Source organism: Parasteatoda tepidariorum, chromosome X1 (assembly GCF_043381705.1).
Source record: "Parasteatoda tepidariorum isolate YZ-2023 chromosome X1, CAS_Ptep_4.0, whole genome shotgun sequence".
NCBI lineage: Eukaryota > Metazoa > Arthropoda > Arachnida > Araneae > Theridiidae > Parasteatoda > Parasteatoda tepidariorum.
Genome location: NC_092214.1, coordinates 4,789,225 through 4,811,353, shown reverse-complemented (window position 1 = coordinate 4,811,353; position 22,129 = coordinate 4,789,225). Strand labels below are relative to the sequence as shown.

Here is a 22,129-nt window from a genome sequence, read left to right as displayed (position 1 = left end):
ACGTGATTCGAATGAGTGATAACAATTGAATAAAAAAGATACTGCTTTTCAGACCACTGGAACAAGAAAGCGGGGAAGGCTGCAGTTGAGATAGGCTGACTCGATGGAGTCTGATTTTCTTGCAATTAATTGAAACAATTGGAGATCAAAGATAAATCGGAAGTCGTTATGGAGAAATCTTCAGAGGAAGGCATTGGCTCACATCGGGCTGTCTGGCCAACTATGATGATGATGATAGACATTTCTTAGAATAAGCTTACTATTACATATTACAGCAAAAATTTTTGCTATAATGTGCAATAGTCAGCCTATTTTAAATAACCCAATAGTTTCTATTTTTATAATTTATGCAGATCATTTACTTTTGGCTCCTTAACGACGACAGTACCTTTCTCAATTTATCTCTAATTTTTCTTAACAATCCCAGCCAATCTTCCTAAATACTTCCTGTGTTCTTAATTTGAGCAATTCAAAAATTTTCTATATTGGCATAGATTTTTAGTTGTATTTATTGTTTTGATTGCAGAAATCATTAGTTTTGACGAAAGAAATTTTTTTTTTCATGTCTGTAAATAATTTTGAAGTAAAAAAATACTTTTGTATTGAAATACAATTGCTATTTATACATACATACATACATACATGCACACACACATATATATATATATATATATATACATATATATATATACATATATATATANATTAATACTTGCCAGAACAAGTTCAATAAGCCTGGATACAATCTGCTTTTTGTGCAATTAAAAAAATAATACATAATATTAGTTTATGTCAAAAAATATGCCTGTGTAAAATTGAATTCTTAGTATTGTCCTAGAAAAAGCACATTGGGTGTGATTTCAAAGAATTTAAAAAAAAACTGTACTCACTGTTTCACAATTCAAACATCTAGTCTCATTTGTCAGTGTTCCTTGGAATATATCATGAACCCAAGTTGGTTCAGGCTTTGATGCTGGCTGTTGTTGTTCACCATTTTGGGTTGCAATTCTCATTTTAACATTTCCTTGCTGTTTTTCTGCTGCAAAAAAGAGAATCATTTAAATTCTGAACAATACACTTCAAATAAAAATAGTAACTGAAATAATAAAACCACACTTCCATAATGAAAAAACCTATAATACTCAGAGAAAAATTTAACACTATATTAACAGACCACGTCGTCAACACTAAAAATACGTAAGCTTTCAAGCATTTAGTCAACTTATTTCCAAAGAAATTACAGGAAAGTAAACTGTATAACATCATTTTGAATCACCATTGTTTCGAACCAGAAAGCTTAAAACAGCTTTCAATATAATTTAAATAAAGCACTGAACAATTCTATTCTTATAATGTTAATAACACCTGTTTCAATCGTTTCTGAAACTAATAGATTCCCCATGTCTATCATTCAGAAATTTTGCTAATGTTCAGAGAAAAAAAACTTTGAATTTATTTCTCTTCCTGATGTTAATGTTGAAGAAGAAAAAGAGAATTTGTTACAGTTCAAGAAAAACACCTCAAGCATCATGTTTGAGATTTGTGCATTAGTTAATGAAAATATTGAAATTTGTGGTATGATGTTGGTTGAAAAAATGATTGCAAAATCTAAAAAAAGTAAAATTATGCTATTGAAGACAATAAAATAAAACCACAACCAGTGCCATTATTTTCAGAAAGCCATAGTCCTTGAAACAATGAGAAACTCTCAGAATTCAAACTCATTAGCTACAAAAGAGCAGCAATCTGTAACAAATGTCAAAAATTTGTTTGTATTGAAATTAAAAAAGTGTGTACATACCAAAATTTCTATATATTTAAAATAAATAAATGTGTTTCCTCAGTTTTGTTTTGCTTTATAAATATTTTTGAAGTGTACATAATTTTTTTATGATTATTGTAAATTTCTTAATTTTCAAGTCCATTACTTCTTTATTGCTTTTCATACTTCAAAGTCCTTATTTTTATTTTATGCTGATCCACATTTGTAGTTTTCCTTTATCTATTGTTCATAATGAATATAGGTTGTGAGATAAATGGTAAATTGAAGTTGTACTTAAAATTTGCAATAGAGTCAGGGGTCTGCCCAGGCCAAATTTACTACCGTTTAGCGGTACCTTCACAAATTCAACTTTAGGAAAAATGGTAGTTTCACAAACTCAACTTTAGAAAAAACGGCAGTTTCACAAAATACATTTTCTTATAATTTTATTTTTGTATCCCTTAAGAAACGATAAATCCATATTTTGGTATTGATTTTTTAATATAATTTTCAATTTTTCACAAATTATGTCTATATTTTCACAAAATAGGTACCTCTCAGAAAAACCTAGACAGATCCCTGAGAGTTCAAGATTTCTTTCTTCATTAATTTTAAAGTGGATTTCAAAAATCTCAAAATAAAAACATGGTAAATATGTGGCTAAATATTTTGTGCAAAAACAATTTATTAGTGAAGCATCCCACAATTCTTTGCATAAAATTTCTAATATATTATTGCAGTATTGTTGATTGGAATTGAATCTTCTTAAAATCAGATAAAAGAGACAAATCAATAACTGCAAATTCTTTTAAAATCAGATAAGAGAAAGAAATATAAAACCGTGAAACTATAAAACTCTACGATATAAGAAAATTATTTAAAAAAATTTCATATTTTAATACATAATTGATCGAGTAGAAAGTTTATTTTCAACTCTCCTGAAACAATGTCGAGTAGGAAGTCTATTTTCGCATTTCCTGAAAAAATTTTAAAAAATCTCAAAATACTGAAAAAAGATTCCCTTTTCACAAAAAAATGTTAAAAAAAACAAAAAAAATTTTATTTTAATATCCAATTAATTACTTAAAGTATTTATTTTTACATTTCTAAAAACAATGGGAAAAGAAATCTTAAAATATTGCATTTGTTGAAATTAATAAATATGGCCTCTAAATTTATTACCATTAAAATTTGAATTTAGAATTGTTAATTGAGTAATTTTTTCATAAAATGACTGAATTCCCAGTAGTTTAAAGCAATGGATCCTGCAGATAAAGCTATATGTCTGAATCATGCATACAATTAGTGGACCCCTAAGTTCGAGAAATTAAATTTTAAGAAATTTTACTAGCATATATATATATAAATATACACAGGGTGTCCAATAAAGGATTGACTCTGTTTAAGATAAAAATGTGCCTCTAGCTGCATTGTTATTAGAAAACCAATAAATTTAGAAAAATACATATAGTTAAAAAAAGTTATAAATTTCACCACTAAGAGGCATTGCGAGCAACTGTAACAATACAGATACTACTAGTTTTCAGTCACTCTCTATCATCATTGAGTATGAATATGCTAAAGTTTACTGTGCAAAAGTGCATTCTATGGAACAACAAAGATTTCTAGTGTTAGAATTTCGCCGACTATTGCTGTGACTATTGCTTGTAGTCAATCTCTTAATATTTGTACCATCAATCAAATAGTCCTCTTCATGAACGATTTGCATCAAAAGATTGAAAATAGCAAGATTAATGTGAGATCCATTTGATTCTCCGATGAAGCCCATTTCTGCATTCATGGCTTTGTGAATAATTTTGGCAGAAAGAAAATCCCCATATTTCTGTCCAATTATCATATAATTTGCTTAAATGGCAGTATGGGTTCATAAATATCAAAGGTTCCTAAATATCAAAGTTGCTCATATGTCAGTTACTACACTTGATTAAAGTAATCAATCACTTGCAAGAAAGTGATAACAGTATATAGCAAGAGTGTACAGTCGCTTTTCATCAATTTCAAGGCATAAATTCAAAATTTAGCTAAGAAAATAATCATTTACTGGAAACAGTAAATTATTTTGATTTATATTAAGAATTAAGAGCAGTTGCCAGTCTGTCATCGTATTTACTAGAATATTAATTAATTTAATTATTAATACTTGCCAGAACAAGTTCAATAAGCCTGGATACAATCTGCTTTTTGTGCAATTAAAAAAATAATACATAATATTAGTTTATGTCAAAAAATATGCCTGTGTAAAATTGAATTCTTAGTATTGTCCTAGAAAAAGCACATTGGGTGTGATTTCAAAGAATTTAAAAAAAAACTGTACTCACTGTTTCACAATTCAAACATCTAGTCTCATTTGTCAGTGTTCCTTGGAATATATCATGAACCCAAGTTGGTTCAGGCTTTGATGCTGGCTGTTGTTGTTCACCATTTTGGGTTGCAATTCTCATTTTAACATTTCCTTGCTGTTTTTCTGCTGCAAAAAAGAGAATCATTTAAATTCTGAACAATACACTTTAAATAAAAATAGTATATACTTATAATACTCAGAGTATATACCTATAATACTCAGAGAAAAATTTAACACTATATTAACAGACCAGGTCGTCAACACTAAAAATACGTAATCTTTCAAGCATTTAGTCAACTTATTTCCAAAGAAATTACAGGAAAGTAAACTGTATAACATCATTTTGAATCACCATTGTTTCGAACCAGAAAGCTTAAAACAGCTTTCAATATAATTTAAATAAAGCACTGAACAATTCTATTCTTATAATGTTAATAACACCTGTTTCAATCGTTTCTGAAACTAATAGATTCCCCATGTCTATCATTCAGAAATTTTGCTAATGTTCAGAGAAAAAAAACTTTGAATTTATTTCTCTTCCTGATGTTAATGTTGAAGAAGAAAAAGAGAATTTGTTACAGTTCAAGAAAAACACCTCAAGCATCATGTTTGAGATTTGTGCATTAGTTAATGAAAATATTGAAATTTGTGGTATGATGTTGGTTGAAAAAATGATTGCAAAATCTAAAAAAAGTAAAATGATGCCATTGAAGACAATAAAATAAAACCACAACCAGTGCCATTATTTTCAGAAAGCCATAGTCCTTGAAACAATGAGAAACTCTCAGAATTCAAACTCATTAGCTACAAAAGAGCAGCAATCTGTAACAAATGTCAAAAATTTGTTTGTATTGAAATTAAAAAAGTGTGTACATACCAAAATTTCTATATATTTAAAATAAATAAATGTGTTTCCTCAGTTTTGTTTTGCTTTATAAATATTTTTGAAGTGTACATAATTTTTTTATGATTATTGTAAATTTCTTAATTTTCAAGTCCATTACTTCTTTATTGCTTTTCATACTTCAAAGTCCTTATTTTTATTTTATGCTGATCCACATTTGTAGTTTTCCTTTATCTATTGTTCATAATGAATATAGGTTGTGAGATAAATGGTAAATTGAAGTTGTACTTAAAATTTGCAATAGAGTCAGGGGTCTGCCCAGGCCAAATTTACTACCGTTTAGCGGTACCTTCACAAATTCAACTTTAGGAAAAATGGTAGTTTCACAAACTCAACTTTAGAAAAAACGGCAGTTTCACAAAATACATTTTCTTATAATTTTATTTTTGTATCCCTTAAGAAACGATAAATCCATATTTTGGTATTGATTTTTTAATATAATTTTCAATTTTTCACAAATTATGTCTATATTTTCACAAAATAGGTACCTCTCAGAAAAACCTAGACAGATCCCTGAGAGTTCAAGATTTCTTTCTTCATTAATTTTAAAGTGGATTTCAAAAATCTCAAAATAAAAACATGGTAAATATGTGGCTAAATATTTTGTGCAAAAACAATTTATTAGTGAAGCATCCCACAATTCTTTGCATAAAATTTCTAATATATTATTGCAGTATTGTTGATTGGAATTGAATCTTCTTAAAATCAGATAAAAGAGACAAATCAATAACTGCAAATTCTTTTAAAATCAGATAAGAGAAAGAAATATAAAACCGTGAAACTATAAAACTCTACGATATAAGAAAATTATTTAAAAAAATTTCATATTTTAATACATAATTGATAGAGTAGAAAGTTTATTTTCAACTTTCCTGAAACAATGTCGAGTAGGAAGTCTATTTTCGCATTTCCTGAAAAAATTTTTAAAAATCTCAAAATACTGAAAAAAGATTCCCTTTTCACAAAAAAATGTTAAAAAAAACAAAAAAAATTTTATTTTAATATCCAATTAATTACTTAAAGTATTTATTTTTACATTTCTAAAAACAATGGGAAAAGAAATCTTAAAATATTGCATTTGTTGAAATTAATAAATATGGCCTCTAAATTTATTACCATTAAAATTTGAATTTAGAATTGTTAATTGAGTAATTTTTTCATAAAATGACTGAATTCCCAGTAGTTTAAAGCAATGGATCCTGCAGATAAAGCTATATGTCTGAATCATGCATACAATTAGTGGACCCCTAAGTTCGGGAAATTAAATTTTAAGAAATTTTACTAGCATTGTAATAAAAAGCTGTTGGATTAAAAATTCAAATCCCTTGATTCTTCAAATTGATTATTTTAAAATCTGCATTTGCATTCGTAAAAAATAGGATGTTTTAAAAAAAATTAAGTATGACTAAAAATAAAAAGGAACAATAAAAGGAAAATTACTGTGACATAGGCTAATGCGACTTAGATTAACTTGAAGAAGCCCCTCCCTTCCCAAAGTTCCTTCTTCATGAGAAATAACACTGAGGCAATAGAATCAATCAAAAAATTATATAAACCACTTATTTTATGTAGTGAAGTTGCAGATAATAGTACTCTACCTACTAAATTTTTTAATTTTACAAAATTTCATATTCTTAATGTTTTCTGATGCCATCTTTTTCTAAAAGTGTTTTTTATTCACAATTCTTTTCATATTAAAAAGAATTTCTGCATTAACACAACAGCTCTCAAGATATGGTATAAAATATATTCTTAAATAATCACATTATAAAAAGTTGCACAGGTAAAACAAATTAACCGCTAAATAATTTCTTAATGAAAATGTGGAAATTTTTTATATGCATTTTTAGCATTAAGTCTTTAACCAGCAAAAAAAATATTTTTAAAAATAAGTAAACATTGCTGTCTCAAAAAAATAGAGAATTTTTAAATAAAATGAGTGCTTTTTGAAATTTTAGGATTTGAATACACTAAGTGTTTTGAAATGGTTAGATGAATTGATCAAGTTGATTTAACTACAATTATTTGAAATTTTTATTCAAATAATAATTAGAACTATTTTGTTTTTTAAGTATAAGATGCAAAACTGCTTCGCAAAAGCTTTTTTTTTTCCTTAGGAGACACTTTAAAAACCTTGACCAGGTTTGGTTTCTTCAGATTTGGCACATTTTGAAACAGGTGATCTAACAGATTACTGAAGATGGAAATTATTCATAAAATATGTAAAGTGTTTGTTTTTTTTTTAAAAAAAAACATTTTTTTTTTAGAAATCAGCACTTTTTAAACAAGTGTTGATTTTAACAATATTGAAGCAACATAGAAAAAATACTATAAAAGAAGAACTGCAACTAGCAAAGTTACTGCATTTCTGAATAACAAAACTAAAATTACATTAAAGTAAAAAGTAGTTTTTTAAAACAATGATTAATGCCTTCAAAAAAAATTTTTTTTTGGTTAGAGACTGCAAAAAATAATTGAACTTCAATTAATATTTAGAAACATAAAGAAATAACTAATTGTCAATTGTAAAGCAAATAACAAATTTTAAATGAATATTTTATCGTTATACAATAAAAAGGACAAAAAAAATAGGATAAAATATGCATTGAATAAACTTAAATGAAATTAATTTGATCTAACAAATTTTTCTACAATTATGTTCTAATTTAGTAATTAGAAGATTACCTATGAAATATGTGTATTTGATATTTATAAAAAGATTTTTGTGAAGAAGATAATAATGCTCACAATTATCTTAAACTTTAGAAGGCTGTGACATGTGAAGAAAAATAATCATATATACACATACAATTATTTCAGAAATCAATGAAAGCAAGAAAATTCAAATGATTTTGAAATGATTTTATTTCTTAAAAAAAAAATATATANTGTCTCAATTAACAAATTTAGTTCCTTATCCAAATAGAACTAAAATAAAACAAATGATCAAACAATTATAAAGAACTTTATAAATTCAATTAATAATAAAAGAAAACGATAAACTCATTAATTCATCAATTCAATTGATATTTAAGTTTTTTGTCGTAGAGTGGCGCTACATCCATCTGGGCCACACTTTTGCCATTTTGGTGTGCATCGATAAAAAAATGCTAGCTTTCTCATATGCTCTAACCTTAAAGAAGAAACTATTAATGTATTTCTTTATGCCCTAATTTTTTTAAAAGAGAATTTATTGATACATAATATGTTTTTTTTATTCAAAGCAATAACAACTGCATCAAGTTGATATCAAAACTATTGTACTGCAACTGTACCATACAAAAAATTAATGAATTATATTTATTGTGGAATTCTTCACCTAATTCAAAATATGCTTTATGTAATACATTTTCTACATATTTTGTATTTCTTATTCATTTGAGTTATCGAAAACTGAAAGAAAAGAGATTCTTCAAGTAGTATAAAAATTAAGGAATATAGTATATAAATATATATATATATAATGACACATCATTTCCATAATATACTTACTTATTTTAATGCACATGTTCATATGATAAACAGAAAATTTCGATATTAGTCAACTTTTCACAAAAATGTTAAGAAAGAAAAAGTACAAAATCAATAGCAAATTTCAATCATAATAGCTACAAAGATTATAATTGTAGACTAGTATGCTTCTCAGTACAAGAGGGCATGATCCATTTATTATATGTATCAACTACTGGATATTTGGACTCATGAGGGTGAAGAGTTAAAAAAGAAAAATGCACTAATTACTACCATTCTATATCAATGTTATAACTAAAAAAAAATATTTACTCAGGTGTGAAACCTCTATATGGTAGTTCATGGAAATTTTTATTCAATGAAAAAATTAAAATATAAAATTAAATTAAACAAAACATGCTCTTTATGCTTTGAGAACATGCTTCAAACAAAACATGCTTCAAGAAAACAATTAACAAGTAATAAAAATTCAGAGCAAGTGATTCAAAATTATAAATATAAAGTCTGCTTTTTTTCAGCAAATAGTGTAGATTTTAATGGCAACATCTGATTAAGTAAATTGTCATGCATAACAAGAAAACCAGGCTTCATGGCAAATAGTTTACGGGTCAGTTGTAAAGATAAAATAGATCTGAATTTTTTAACAATATTAATTTATCTTAAGAAATAAAAATTTTATGTCTAATGTTCGTAAAATGTTTTTTAAACACAAATCAGTAAAAATGTAAATTAAAAATGATGTATACCATACTAAATAAAGAAAAGTCTTAATACTAATCACCACAGACAATCTAAGATTCTGCATACAAGACTAATTATTGTTTTATTTACAATGAAACTCAGTTACAAAAATTAGACAAAAAGTTTCAACTGGCAATTACTTGATTGTTACCCTAAAAAGCAACTTATGCTGTTGAAGACAGAAAATATTAATAATGATTCCATAAATAAACAGAACATTGGATAAATAAACAGCATATCAAAAAAATGTTCACACTTTTCTTGACATAGGGAGGGACAGGATAAGTTGGCCCTGGGGCTCATTCGACTAGGCTTAATTATTTTGATGCAATTGATTATTTTTGTTTGTTTTCTCTATTAACATGGTGCATCACTAATAATACAAATCCTATGAAAGAATCACTTGGCACAGGTAAAGGGGGCCATTTTTATTTCAACAAGTCATAATATAGCACGGTTAAGTGACTTTTAGAATTCTATTATTTCACCTTCTACAATTAATTTCTATAAGAATAGAGATATAAATTAAAATAATTAAAAAATAATTACATTAATAATTAATTTAAAAATGTTTATATCTTAAATTCAGTAAATACCTGTAGCCATTTAATTTTATATGATAAAGAGAGAAATTATGATCTTTCGTCAAACCCATAACATGGGGTTTGTTGATCCACAAAAAAGCAGGATAGGTCAGAGAAACTTTATTAGAAGCATTATTCCAGTTATTTCATAGAGTTATATAATTAATATTCTCTTACAAATACCTTTGTTTTGTTTGCATTTTGTTAATTTTTTTTACAAAAATTACATTAAACAAGTTTTAATTACATCAAATAAAAAGTTGGTCAGAAACATTGCTTTTGACCTTTTATCAAACTAAAATGTGTAAGTATTAGTTCTGCAGATAATTAGACAAAAAAAAAGATAATTTTAACAAAATATTGTGTACCTGCATTCTTAAAAATTACACAAGAAATTTGCAGAGTATTTCAACTTTAAAATGTTATTAATTATTGCATTATTTTTAAGGAATCGTGATTAAGAACAAAATTTTTACAAGTATAGAATTTTGAGATTGTAGATGTCTGCATACTAAGTACACAATAAATTATTAAATTGTTGTTACTGCTGCCATAGGCTATTATGGCAAGGGTGGGATTGTTTTTGTTTTCAGATTCTTTCTTATCCAAGAATTCAACTACTGCCACACCCATGTGTCAAATCCGTTCATAGAGCGAACCCATTCATACATTCATCCACATAATTTTGACCTGAAGCAGAGAACAATCAATCTCCAATTCAGTACCCCCAAAGGTATAATTGAATTATTATATTGCATGAAGAAATTACTTTCATGGCACAGCTATCATTTGATTCCTTGAATTATTTGATGTCCTTTGATATCTTCAATTTTCTAGAAATTATTTTAAACTATTTTGTCATGGAAAATAAATTAATGTAAGTATTAAAAAATTTTTAATAAAACTCAATATATATTTGAAGAGATGAGTGGAAGAAGTAAGTAACTGAGATAATAGTAAATTTGAGTAAATGACATTTAAAGTTTATATGTTACAAGCTAGTGACTTTCCAGGGTTATTTGTTGTATATTTGTTGCCAAGCACACTTACCTTGTTCTTCAGTTCAAAAAATTCTTAAATAGCGTCAGTTACCTCCGTCATCCACTGAATTAATAGATTTAGCAATATAATACGATTTAGAATTAATAGATTTATCAATATAAATGAATGCATTATATTTAAGTAAGATAAAAATAAAAACTTTCCCCAAGAAACCCCCCCCCCCTTTTCTTTTTTTTAAATGTCACTTATCTGCTTCTTCCAAGATTGTGCAGGTTTCAGAACTCCCCCAGATGTCAGTCTTGTTGTGTGGTGGTGGATAAAATGGTTACAAAAATAAGTCCCATTGGATAGGGGTGAGGGGCGAATAATTTTGTCTGGACCTTGGCATAGGTCGTTATGAAAATCTTTTCTTTGAAGCCAACTAACTCTTTCATTCATCCGATGCAAACCCGTTAGAAATGTTCTTTCTCTTATAACCATAACAGCAGATATCCCCAGACTTTTAATCTGAACGAATTCTCCTCAAAGACCAACAGTAAGCTCTTCAATTGTGTGCAGTAAGAATGATTATCTCTTTTGTTTTAATATGATTGAAGGTTCTTCTTTTTTTTCTCTTCCTTATCCCCAAAGTTAGCAGGGCTAAACAATGTCCATGAAACTCATGACCCGGAGGAAATCGACCACCAAAAGTAGGTTATTTAGAATGTCGTCTATGTCTAGACCACGACAGTCCAGGATACGTTGGGGAGAAGCCTGCATGTTGTGGCACCTGGGGCAGTTTGGGTAGGTTTTAACACTACCCTCGAATGAAAGGGACTAAAGGTGGCCGCTGATAAGCCTGGTAAGTGCCGCCTGTTCCTTGCGATTGCACCGAATGTTGAGCGCACCTCCTGGACGGGTGCTCTGGTATCAATTAATCTTTAGCATTTCAAATGAAAAAACCATTTTTATAGAAAGTAATGCAAATAAAAAATTGGATAACATTTATCTTTCAATAGTTCAACATACCCAATGTGGTGAACAGCGTACATTACTCCACAGTTCAAGGATTTTTTTTTTAAAAACTTTAAAAATATTTTTTTTTTTTAATTATGAATAGCGAGTATGCAATTTACAAACCACTGTACATATTTCTAAATAATACCAACAATAAAGAATCAAAGAAAGCAAAACTTTAAAAATTTTCAATTTATTGAGAAACTTACTTCAACTGAAACCACAGAAAATTAATAATTTGGTTTCTTTGCTATACTATCTTTGCTAAACTAACTGTACAGAAAAGCATACAAAAAATTTTTTTCACTAAAAGTAATATGGTCAAAACAGGGTTAAAATAGGTTAAATAGGTACAATAGGTTAAATAGGGTACATACAGTAGAAAACAGGTTAATGAATTATTTGTTACATAATTAACACTTACCATTTTCTTTTCTTAAGCGTGCAATAAACTTCTTTGGAGCTATAGTTCCAGTTTTCTTCTTTTGAGTAGCAATATTATAAAATAAATCTGCCAAACATGTTAATAAAGTTTCCTTGGTTCTTTTATTTTTAGCTTTATAATCAAGAACTTTCTCTCGAAAAGGCTTGCAAAAGTACAAAGCTTGAAGAACTGAATTACAATAACAAGTGTTTCCAAACTGAAAAAAATATTTATGTATATTATTGCCAAACAAAAAAGATAAGGAGATGCTGTAATTAAGGAATATTGAATGCATATAAAAAGTAATGAAGAGGAAGTATTCATACATTGGGGGGAAAAAAATTTTTGATTTATTTATTTATTTTTTGTTTTCTGTAGCATGATAAAAATTATTATAGATACTTTTCTATCACTGATGTCAAATCTTCAATTGGTTTCTCTCTCCAAGTTTCAACTTCCAATAGAAGAAATCTGAACTGGTTACAAATGCAATTTGATGTTATTTCGAAATATGAATAATTTTGTAGATTAACATACCTTTACATTTAGTGGTTTCAATATTAAGTAAAGAATTTAGTATTACATATTTATATTAAATCGCTGTTGAAAGGTTTTTAAATCTAAAGGAGATGTTTTATCAAGTTTGTTAAAGGAATATAACTCTATGTAGAAATACAGTGCAACCTCGAAAATCCGGACTGCTGGGGGGTTTAGAAGGTCCGGATTTCCGAAATTTCCGGATTTTAGATACCTTACTTAAATTGATAGAATTATCAAACTTTCGAAGTTGCCAGGCCGATTTTGCGACTAAACGCGCGTGTGTAGACCTTCGACGTCAATTTTAACATAAATATACTCTTTAAATAATAAATAATAGACATTAAAAAACAAACTTTCGGCATTTCCCCCCATAATCGATCGTTTAGATAACATAATATTAGCAATTAAAACTAAAAATATAGGCTTAAAACATGAGCTGAATTTCAACTTATCACTGAACAGATGCCTTCAGGAGGAGGGGATTCCCCTTTATATTCTTTGTTAACTATACAGAGCTGATAAGATTGACTGGAATTTCCTTATCAGCTATGAGATTTCATTCACTCCCCACCCCTACCTCTTCATCTACTGCTTCATTGTTGGAGGAGGGGATTCCCCTTTATATTGTGTTATCTATACAGAGCTGATAAGAATGACTGGCATTTCCTTATCAGCTATGAGCTTTCATTCACTCCCCACCCCTACCTCTTCATCTACTGCTTCATTGTTGGAGAAGAGTTGTGGTTTTGCACTCTTGCATTAAAATTTTTATTTTAAGCGATTTTTTTAAACTTTTTCTTTTGAAATTTTTTTCTGACGAACTGGACGTATGAGTCCGGATTTTAGAGATTTCCGGATTTCAGAAGTCCAGATTTTCGAGGTTGTACTGTATTAAGGAAGAATTTTTGCCATACATTAAGCTAAAACAGAAAATCGGTGACTGGTACAGTCATCTCTTTTGTGAGTTATTTTCCTTGCACCAGTGAGGGATATATATTGCCAAGCCATGCAGTTTGTGTGTTGCCCATTCGAAACATTTATTTATCAAGTTAAAACTACAGTTATTAGAATTGCTTCAACTTAAAACTGGTGCTCTGCTTTGAAATAAATCAAATTGCATGATGATTTTAAAATGTATTGATTTGCATTTAAAAGGTTTTTTTGGTATAATGTAATGCTCTATCATAAATTAGTATTTTAATTAAAATATGTCAACATTTATTTTCCATTAAGGTTTAGATTGAAATTGAATTTATTTTGGCTTTAGACATACCTTTCAGAGTAGAAATAAATGACAACTTAATAATTTATCTAGCTTGTCCACTTTAGCCCCGTATAGTGGGGTTAGTGTGGAGAAACAACAGTCTATTAAAAAAAGAATTATAGCAAAACTAAATAGCTTTGTAATTCCACATTTAAACCAGAATGCACCTATTGCTAAAATTATTGTTAAAAAAATATTTCATAAGTTAAAAATTATATTAAATATGGTTTTTTCACAAATTTGTTAAAATGTCCCAAATTACAAGAATTGATTCAGATGATATCAATTAAAGGAGAAAAAAAAATTTCTATAAAAGTACATGTAATCAACACAGTGTTTAGAATTAGATGGGTTTAGTCTATCAATGTTCAGGCTACTTATTTATATTTTTCCATTAAGAATGTTTGAAGAAACATTCTTAATTCATTATCAAAATATTTAATTTTGAAAGAATTAGACCTGTAGGTAATAAGGTCAATTTTTAAGCATTTATCAAAGTCGGACATGACCTTACAAAAATATTAGTGTAGGATAAAACGGGCAGTGGCACTAAAGGAGAAAAACTAAAAAAAAAACTCCACATATAGCAATATATAAACACAAAACTAGTACTTATTTATCATATTAGTAAGTGTTTGAAAGACAGAACTTTAGTTTTTTGATCAAAATTATAACTTTCAATGAAAACATTTATAACAACCAGCTCCATTCTGTTCTTTATTTAACATTTTTTTATAATAATTATTATTATTAAATAGGATTGATTTACTTTCCCAATCTGAAGCTTATTTTTCAATGTCATTTTTATTTGAATATCTATGCTTCTAATTTCTCACATCAAGTGAAAAAAAAAAGGAGAAAAAGGTCGTTATTCATCAAAGAGGAAGTTCCACATAACTACTTACTTTTTTATTTGATCAGTGACATCTATTTTAAAATACCAAACATTCTTCAGGAAATCAATCAACAAAATTTAAATCAACAACAAAATGCCATTGTGGAAAAAATTGATGTTAATTATTTATCTTTTACAGAATGATGCATGTTTTAATCTTTGTTTATATTAAGAACTTGACAGAAAAAATCTATCTTCCACACTTCCTGAAGTCCAATGATTTCTAGACACAGGACTTTCCATGAAATATAAAAAAATTTTGCAAACTTCCAAAAACGCTAGTTATTGAGATTTTGGTTAGTTGCATTTTGAATAATCAAGCTTTTACTGTATTTCATATACGTACAAGGCAACCACTAGAACCCCAAATTTTACAATAATACCTCATAAAAGTCGGTACTACTTTTGAGCAATAAAAAAACTACTTACATTCACAAGTCCAAAATAATGCTCATTGGATGGAAACTGATCATGTCCTATTTCTTTCTCCAACTGAGAAGCATTTGCTCCCTAAAAAGTAAATAGGTTTGCTTTTAAGCATTAAATAATAAAAATGTATCAAATTAACATTTTACTAACATAATGTTCACACAATACAAGAAGCATTCTTAAAAGAAACACCAAGATTAGTAGAAATCAATAAAACATTTTTTTCCAACAATTACTAAAACCTTTTCAATTGGAACCTTTCATGCTCTTCTCTCACAGAAAACAGGAAAAAAAAAGTTTGCCATTTATTTCATTTTTCCATATTAGGATAATTCTAGTGTAAGTCCAGTATACAAGACTTGCATACAGGACTATAATTTATATTACTAATAATTAATGTATTATTATTATTATAATTACAGTTTATTATTATATCAATTATTTACCATAATTATATATTTACATATTAATATTACAGCCAACGAAATACTTTATAAATTTGCATCTATGCCTGAAATATTTTTTCATATCAAATGTGAATCTATTAAGGTATATTTTATTAATATTAGAAAGATTTTGAATTGTTTACTCTTATTCCCAGGATTGGAATCATATCTAATGTTCTGAAGCTTTTTTTCATTCTTTTAGAAAAAAAGTAATACCATATCACAAATAAAGTACAAAATATTTTAACATCTAATAAAAGTTAAATACCAGAATTGCATTTTCCTCCCTTTTTATAAGATATAACAATATGCTGATTATCCAAGTTAATGATCAGGCGGAATAACAAAAAAAAAAAGCATAGATAATCAGTGGCATAGGAAAAAAGGGAAGTTTTTCCCAGGTACCAAAACTGAGGAGAGGAAAATATTTATGTTTTATTGGAGACAACTTGAATTCTATTTCAAATTTTGATTTAAATTGAATTAAATTTTATTATAATTTATTTTACGTATCAGCTCTAAAAAGGTAGTAAATATTTTTCTGTTTTGTTGTACATAATTTATATTTATTACTAAAATTAAAAGTTGAAATAATTTATATGAGCTTGAATCAGTGCTCACGGAATCAGGCATGTTAGTGTATTTCACACTGTGTAGTTAAAATTCTTAGTAGTGCTGGTATCTAACAATTAATTTTAAATTTATCAGTAGGAATTATTCTAACAATGCATTTTACATTAAAGAATAGTGCTAGGGATTTCATATACAAATTTAAATTAATTATATGCAGTGAGGTCAAATTCATTATAAATCAAAAAGAAAATCTCATGCAAAAATCAGGAGATCCTGCAACTAGATGTGATATTGTAAGGGTGCAAAAAGCAATAAGTATATTATCGAATGATTAAAATATATACATTTTAACAACATTTAACATAGGAAATAACAAACTATAACAGAATTGTATTATAAACTTTAAGATCAATTGTCAAAGATAAATAATTATATTATGCAATATGAATATTATTCTACTATTAAATAAAGGATTAAGGCTTTGTTTCATTATGATTAACCGGGATAATTGCATTAATATTTAAAATTACATTAATATTTAAAATTTTGGCTATTCAATCCCTTCAAGCATAGTAACATGGGCGTTATTGGTGGGACAGACGATGTGTATGTCTCTCGCAATAATGAAAAATCTCTTTAAGTCCTCCACATTATTTCTAACAAACAAAGAAAAATTTCTTCGACTGCTATCAAATTAAATTCCTTAAAGATAAAAAAAAAAGAGATTAATATCGTTACAGACTTACTTAATATCTTCACAACAAATATGAAAAATTTATTTTGCTATTTGTGAAATATAGAGGGCTAGTGGGACTTGGTATGTTAATTATGCCCCCTCATAATAAACTTATATGCCATAGGGACAAAGCTGACAGCAGCCACAGGGCAGTTGTTATATATATTAATTGCATTAAATATATATAACAATTACAAAATTGTCTGCCAATCATTACTGTTTTTGATGAAGATGCACTCCATATCAATTTAATTATTATTTTTTGAATAAATTATGGAATTATTATGAATATTTTTAAGTACAGTACAGAACCCGTTATCCGGAAATCAGAAAACCGGAAAACCAAAAAACCGGAACAAAATTCGATATATTTTCTCGCCATTTTTTAAAAAAATTTTTTCTTTTGCTCGTAAGATTTTATGATTTTTCTTCCTTTTTTTAAAGATGTTTACCTTACCATCATTTTGGAAATAATCATTAGTGTATTACTTCATCGTTTTTTCTTATTTCTAAGATTATTTCCAAATTTTTTTTTTTTTTCGTTAGGTTTAACAATAAAAAAACGGCTTTTTGTAGCGATTCAGAAAACCGGAAAAATCAGTTATCCGGAATAACGATGGTCCCGACCGTTCCGGATAATCGGTTCCCTACTGTATTCAGAAAATTACTTTATTTCACGCTCGTATCTAAAAAATGTTCTTTATATAAACAATGAATCTTCAAATGTTTACTAGGCCTGGGCAATATACCGTAATACCGTCATTTACCGGTATTTCTTTGATACCGCGGTAATGATATTCGGAAGTATATTCTTCGGCAATACCGAGTTATTGAACTTCGGTATGCCTGCACCTCTCGGTACTCACCGACACCGCTAGCCAATATCTTCGGCCGACCGGCGGCGAGGAAGTGGCGGTATGGTATGGTATCTAGGAGGTATTGGTATGGCACGTGACTGATTTAGGGGTGAAGAACTCAAAGGCTTGCGCGTAATATTTACGGTACCTCCTCTCGGCAGCTAGAAATTTCTCCTACAATATATTGTGGTATCATTTGACTTTAAAGCGCATGCGTCATATCCGTGGTATTGGCGATATCGGATTTCAAACACCCGCGCGTTATATCAACCCTCCATGGTATACTTAGTTACTGATTTTGGTTTCATTTTGAGAATAGCGTGCTTCTGATTTTAAAAATATCAGAGATTGTCGGATCTCCTTGTGATGTTTATAATTGTGTTGATATTTATAATTGTTGATGTTTATAATTGTGTTGATGTTTATAACTGTTTTGATGTTTATAATTGCGTTGATGTTTATATTAATAATTGATGTTTATATTAATAAAATTTTTCTGTTTTAAAATAATGATGCTTTATAATTAGTTGATTCCATGGGATAATTATGCTGCGAGCTAATATAGGATAAGTACCCCATTTTTTTTAAATGATGCTCTNGCACTCCATATCAATTTAATTATTATTTTTTGAATAAATTATGGAATTATTATGAATATTTTTAAGTATTCAGAAAATTACTTTATTTCACGCTCGTATCTAAAAAATGTTCTTTATATAAACAATGAATCTTCAAATGTTTACTAGGCCTGGGCAATATACCGTAATACCGTCATTTACCGGTATTTCTTTGATACCGCGGTAATGATATTCGGAAGTATATTCTTCGGCAATACCGAGTTATTGAACTTCGGTATGCCTGCACCTCTCGGTACTCACCGCTAGCCAATATCTTCGGCCGACCGGCGGCGAGGAAGTGGCGGTATGGTATGGTATCTAGGAGGTATTGGTATGGCACGTGATTGATTTAGGGGTGAAGAACTCAAAGGCTTGCGCGTAATATTTACGGTACCTCCTCTCGGCAGCTAGAAATTTCTCCTACAATATATTGTGGTATCATTTGACTTTAAAGCGCATGCGTCATATCCGTGGTATTGGCGATATCGGATTTCAAACACCCGCGCGTTATATCAACCCTCCATGGTATACTTAGTTACTGATTTTGGTTTCATTTTGAGAATAGCGTGCTTCTGATTTTAAAAATATCCGAGATTGTCGGATCTCCTTGTGATGTTTATAATTGTGTTGATATTTATAATTGTTGATGTTTATAATTGTGTTGATGTTTATAACTGTTTTGATGTTTATAATTGTGTTGATGTTTATATTAGTAATTGATGTTTATATTAATAAAATTTTTCTGTTTTAAAATAATGATGCTTTATAATTAGTTGATTCCATGGGATAATTATGCTGCGAGCTAATATAGGATAAGTACCCCATTTTTTTTAAATGATGCTCTTTAAACACATTAATTTTTAATTGCAAAATAGTCTTAGCATTTATAATATACATAACAATTTAATTACCGCGGTATATCATAATATCGTGATATGAAGCTCACAATATACCACAATATCGAAATTCTGACATTGCCCAGCCCTAATGTTTACTAGTTTGAGAAATGTTTAGAAATTAATTTGCATTATTAAAATTAAAATATTTTATTTATTTGCTTAAAAGTTTTAAATTGTAAAAAAAGTGGCCATATGTTTTAAAAAATAGCCACTTAAAAATAACAGCAGACCATTAGCAAAATTTCCTACTAATCATAAGTTAAATATTCTACATGAATCACAAAATTTGTATACATTGAATGTGAAGATATTTATTTTAAAAACTTTCTTCTCACCAAACATGACTTAGAGGAAAAATATCAAGCATAAATGCAAAACAGGTATTTAGATTCAGAATGTATTTAAAATTATAATTAGTTTTTATACTTATAAATTGCATTACTAATTTGTGACTATAAATTGCGACCATATTCCATATTGTAATCTGTGGCAGAATAATAGCCAAGTCTTGGCAACTTCCGGGCAGTTGCCCACGAAAAAGTTTTAAAAAAACATCACTGAAAGGGACCAACTCGAAGGGTATAACACACAGCCACATGTTTTTTAGTTGAAAACCTCTACATGTTTTTTTGCCTTGCGATTGTAGTTGGCATGGCAGATCACGATACGAAAATATCCCCCAATTATTAACTGCAAGACTAAATAACAACACACAGAAAAATTTCTTACAGTTAAAATGATTTCTTTAGCCAATTTCTCATACCTATTTGATACACAATATCTCTCATCAAATATACAACACAATTAAAAAGAAAAATATTCACCAGAATGATTTAAGAAGAAATATTTATCATTTAAACAGTTCCTACATAGTTAAAGAATTGCAGATTTAGCAATAAGAAAGCAAAAACTATCGTAAATTTTTCCAGAGGAGCAATGGGAAGTTAATTTCCAGTGCATAAAGCAAATGTTTTAATCACAAATTTATAAAACAGTTTAAAGTTTTTAGGAATATGCGAAATTAAATAGACGTAAAGCTAGAAAATAAATGTTAGCAACCTTATGTTAAAGATAATAAACTTTATGACAGCAAAAACTATGCGATTTAAAATATCCTGGTTAGAACCTCTTATAATGACTACAAATATGCTAGAATTCATTTATTAATTAAGTTTATTAAAAAAGTAGCAATTAATTATATATTTTTACGGACGGTTTGACAGAAACTATATCTTGAATCATATATATTTACCATTTTATGAAATTACACTCATTTTATTAGAAAGTGAAATTAAATCACCAATCTTTAAATTTACTAATCACAGACAGTTTTTGATCACAGTAAAATGCTAAAAATTGAAAAACTTCATTTTTAATAAATTATAACTAGCTATCATGAAAATCACATTGCAAAGCAAACGAAACATCGAGTAACCACCGTCGACAATCGAAGGAAAACATAATATTAATAATCAGACTCTTATCGATATATCAAAACACGTATTGTCAATCGATATTTTAAAAACGGGAAAGTCTAACACTTTTAAATTATTAAAAACTCGAGCAACTGTTTTAAAATTCTATATTTTAAATTAAAAACATTTAAAATCATTTTAACATGCAGAGAAGTTAGTTAATAATGCACTGCCTTTAACGCCGGACTTTAAATAACCCTTTGCGCTGAAATGGATGGTCGCCAAAAGATTTATTTCGCCAAGAGTTCTGATTGTAATGAGATAGAAATGTTGAATTGGTATATATTTCAATTACTTGCAAGTAATTTTGAATGTAATTATGTTTTAAACACTAAAATTCGCTTTAGTGAAATGGATAATAGTACTTGGGTTACTTGCAGAGTCAATATGTTCCATGGAAGAGTTTTTTAATTGATTTTCCCTAATGTGCTCTGAATCATATTGATTTGGTAGGGAAATTGGTTCAGAGTTATCTTTCAAGATGTGATGCTTTTAATTTTGTTACAGATCATTACACCCTTCATATACCTTTTCAGAAGATAAATTTTGAAATTTTTGGAGTATCCCTTTTGTAAGCTGTTATGTTCCTGGCACCATTGTAATTAAATTTTCTTAACTTTGAAATAAATTTGAATGGCTGTTTCTTTATCATTTCTTTGGATAATTCTGCATTATTAGTAATGTTAGTTTTAATAATACGATGCGTCTTATGGTTCGTTGGAAGAAAATATCTCTATCGTATGAAATCTCTATCGTATCATAAAAAAATGTAGTTGAATTTGAGTGGATGTATAAAAAGTATTTTATTAACGATTGAAAATTTAAACAAGATATATAAATATATATAAAGAGAGAGAGTGTGAACTAATAGTAGGAATTGAAAAGAAAAAAAGGCGTGGTATCAAACAACGATAAAATATAAATTTGGTGACGAGGACAACAAGTGCTACCACGTAACATTCTTTATTGAGGGAATATAAAATAATTAAATGTTTAAATTTGGGCAATAAACTTTTTTTTGCTTTTCAAATGGAGCTATAAGTTAGAAATTATCACTGAAGCTATCTCTGAAATGCGTGAAAAACTGAATAACTTATAGTAAAATTTAAAAAATGCCTAACGCTTAGCCCAGTGGTCGGCAAAGTGCGGCTC

The 22,129-nt window shown here is 28.2% G+C and overlaps 1 protein-coding gene across 1 annotated transcript in view; it reads right to left on the bottom strand.

Annotated features, from left to right (window-relative positions):
- LOC107450344 (Ubiquitin-specific protease 12/46) overlaps positions 1 to 20,951 on the bottom strand; it is a 32,020-nt gene extending 11,069 nt beyond the window's left edge. The window contains exons 1-5 of the mRNA XM_071187718.1: positions 20,755 to 20,951; positions 15,375 to 15,455; positions 12,238 to 12,463; positions 4,102 to 4,250; positions 891 to 1,046 (exon numbers count right to left, since the gene is read on the bottom strand). Coding sequence (XP_071043819.1) covers positions 891 to 1,046; positions 4,102 to 4,250; positions 12,238 to 12,463; positions 15,375 to 15,455; positions 20,755 to 20,757 — 615 coding nt within the window. The 5' untranslated portion in view covers positions 20,758 to 20,951. The remainder of the gene's footprint in view (positions 1 to 890; positions 1,047 to 4,101; positions 4,251 to 12,237; positions 12,464 to 15,374; positions 15,456 to 20,754) is intronic.
- Between the last annotated feature and the right edge of the window lie 1,178 nt (positions 20,952 to 22,129).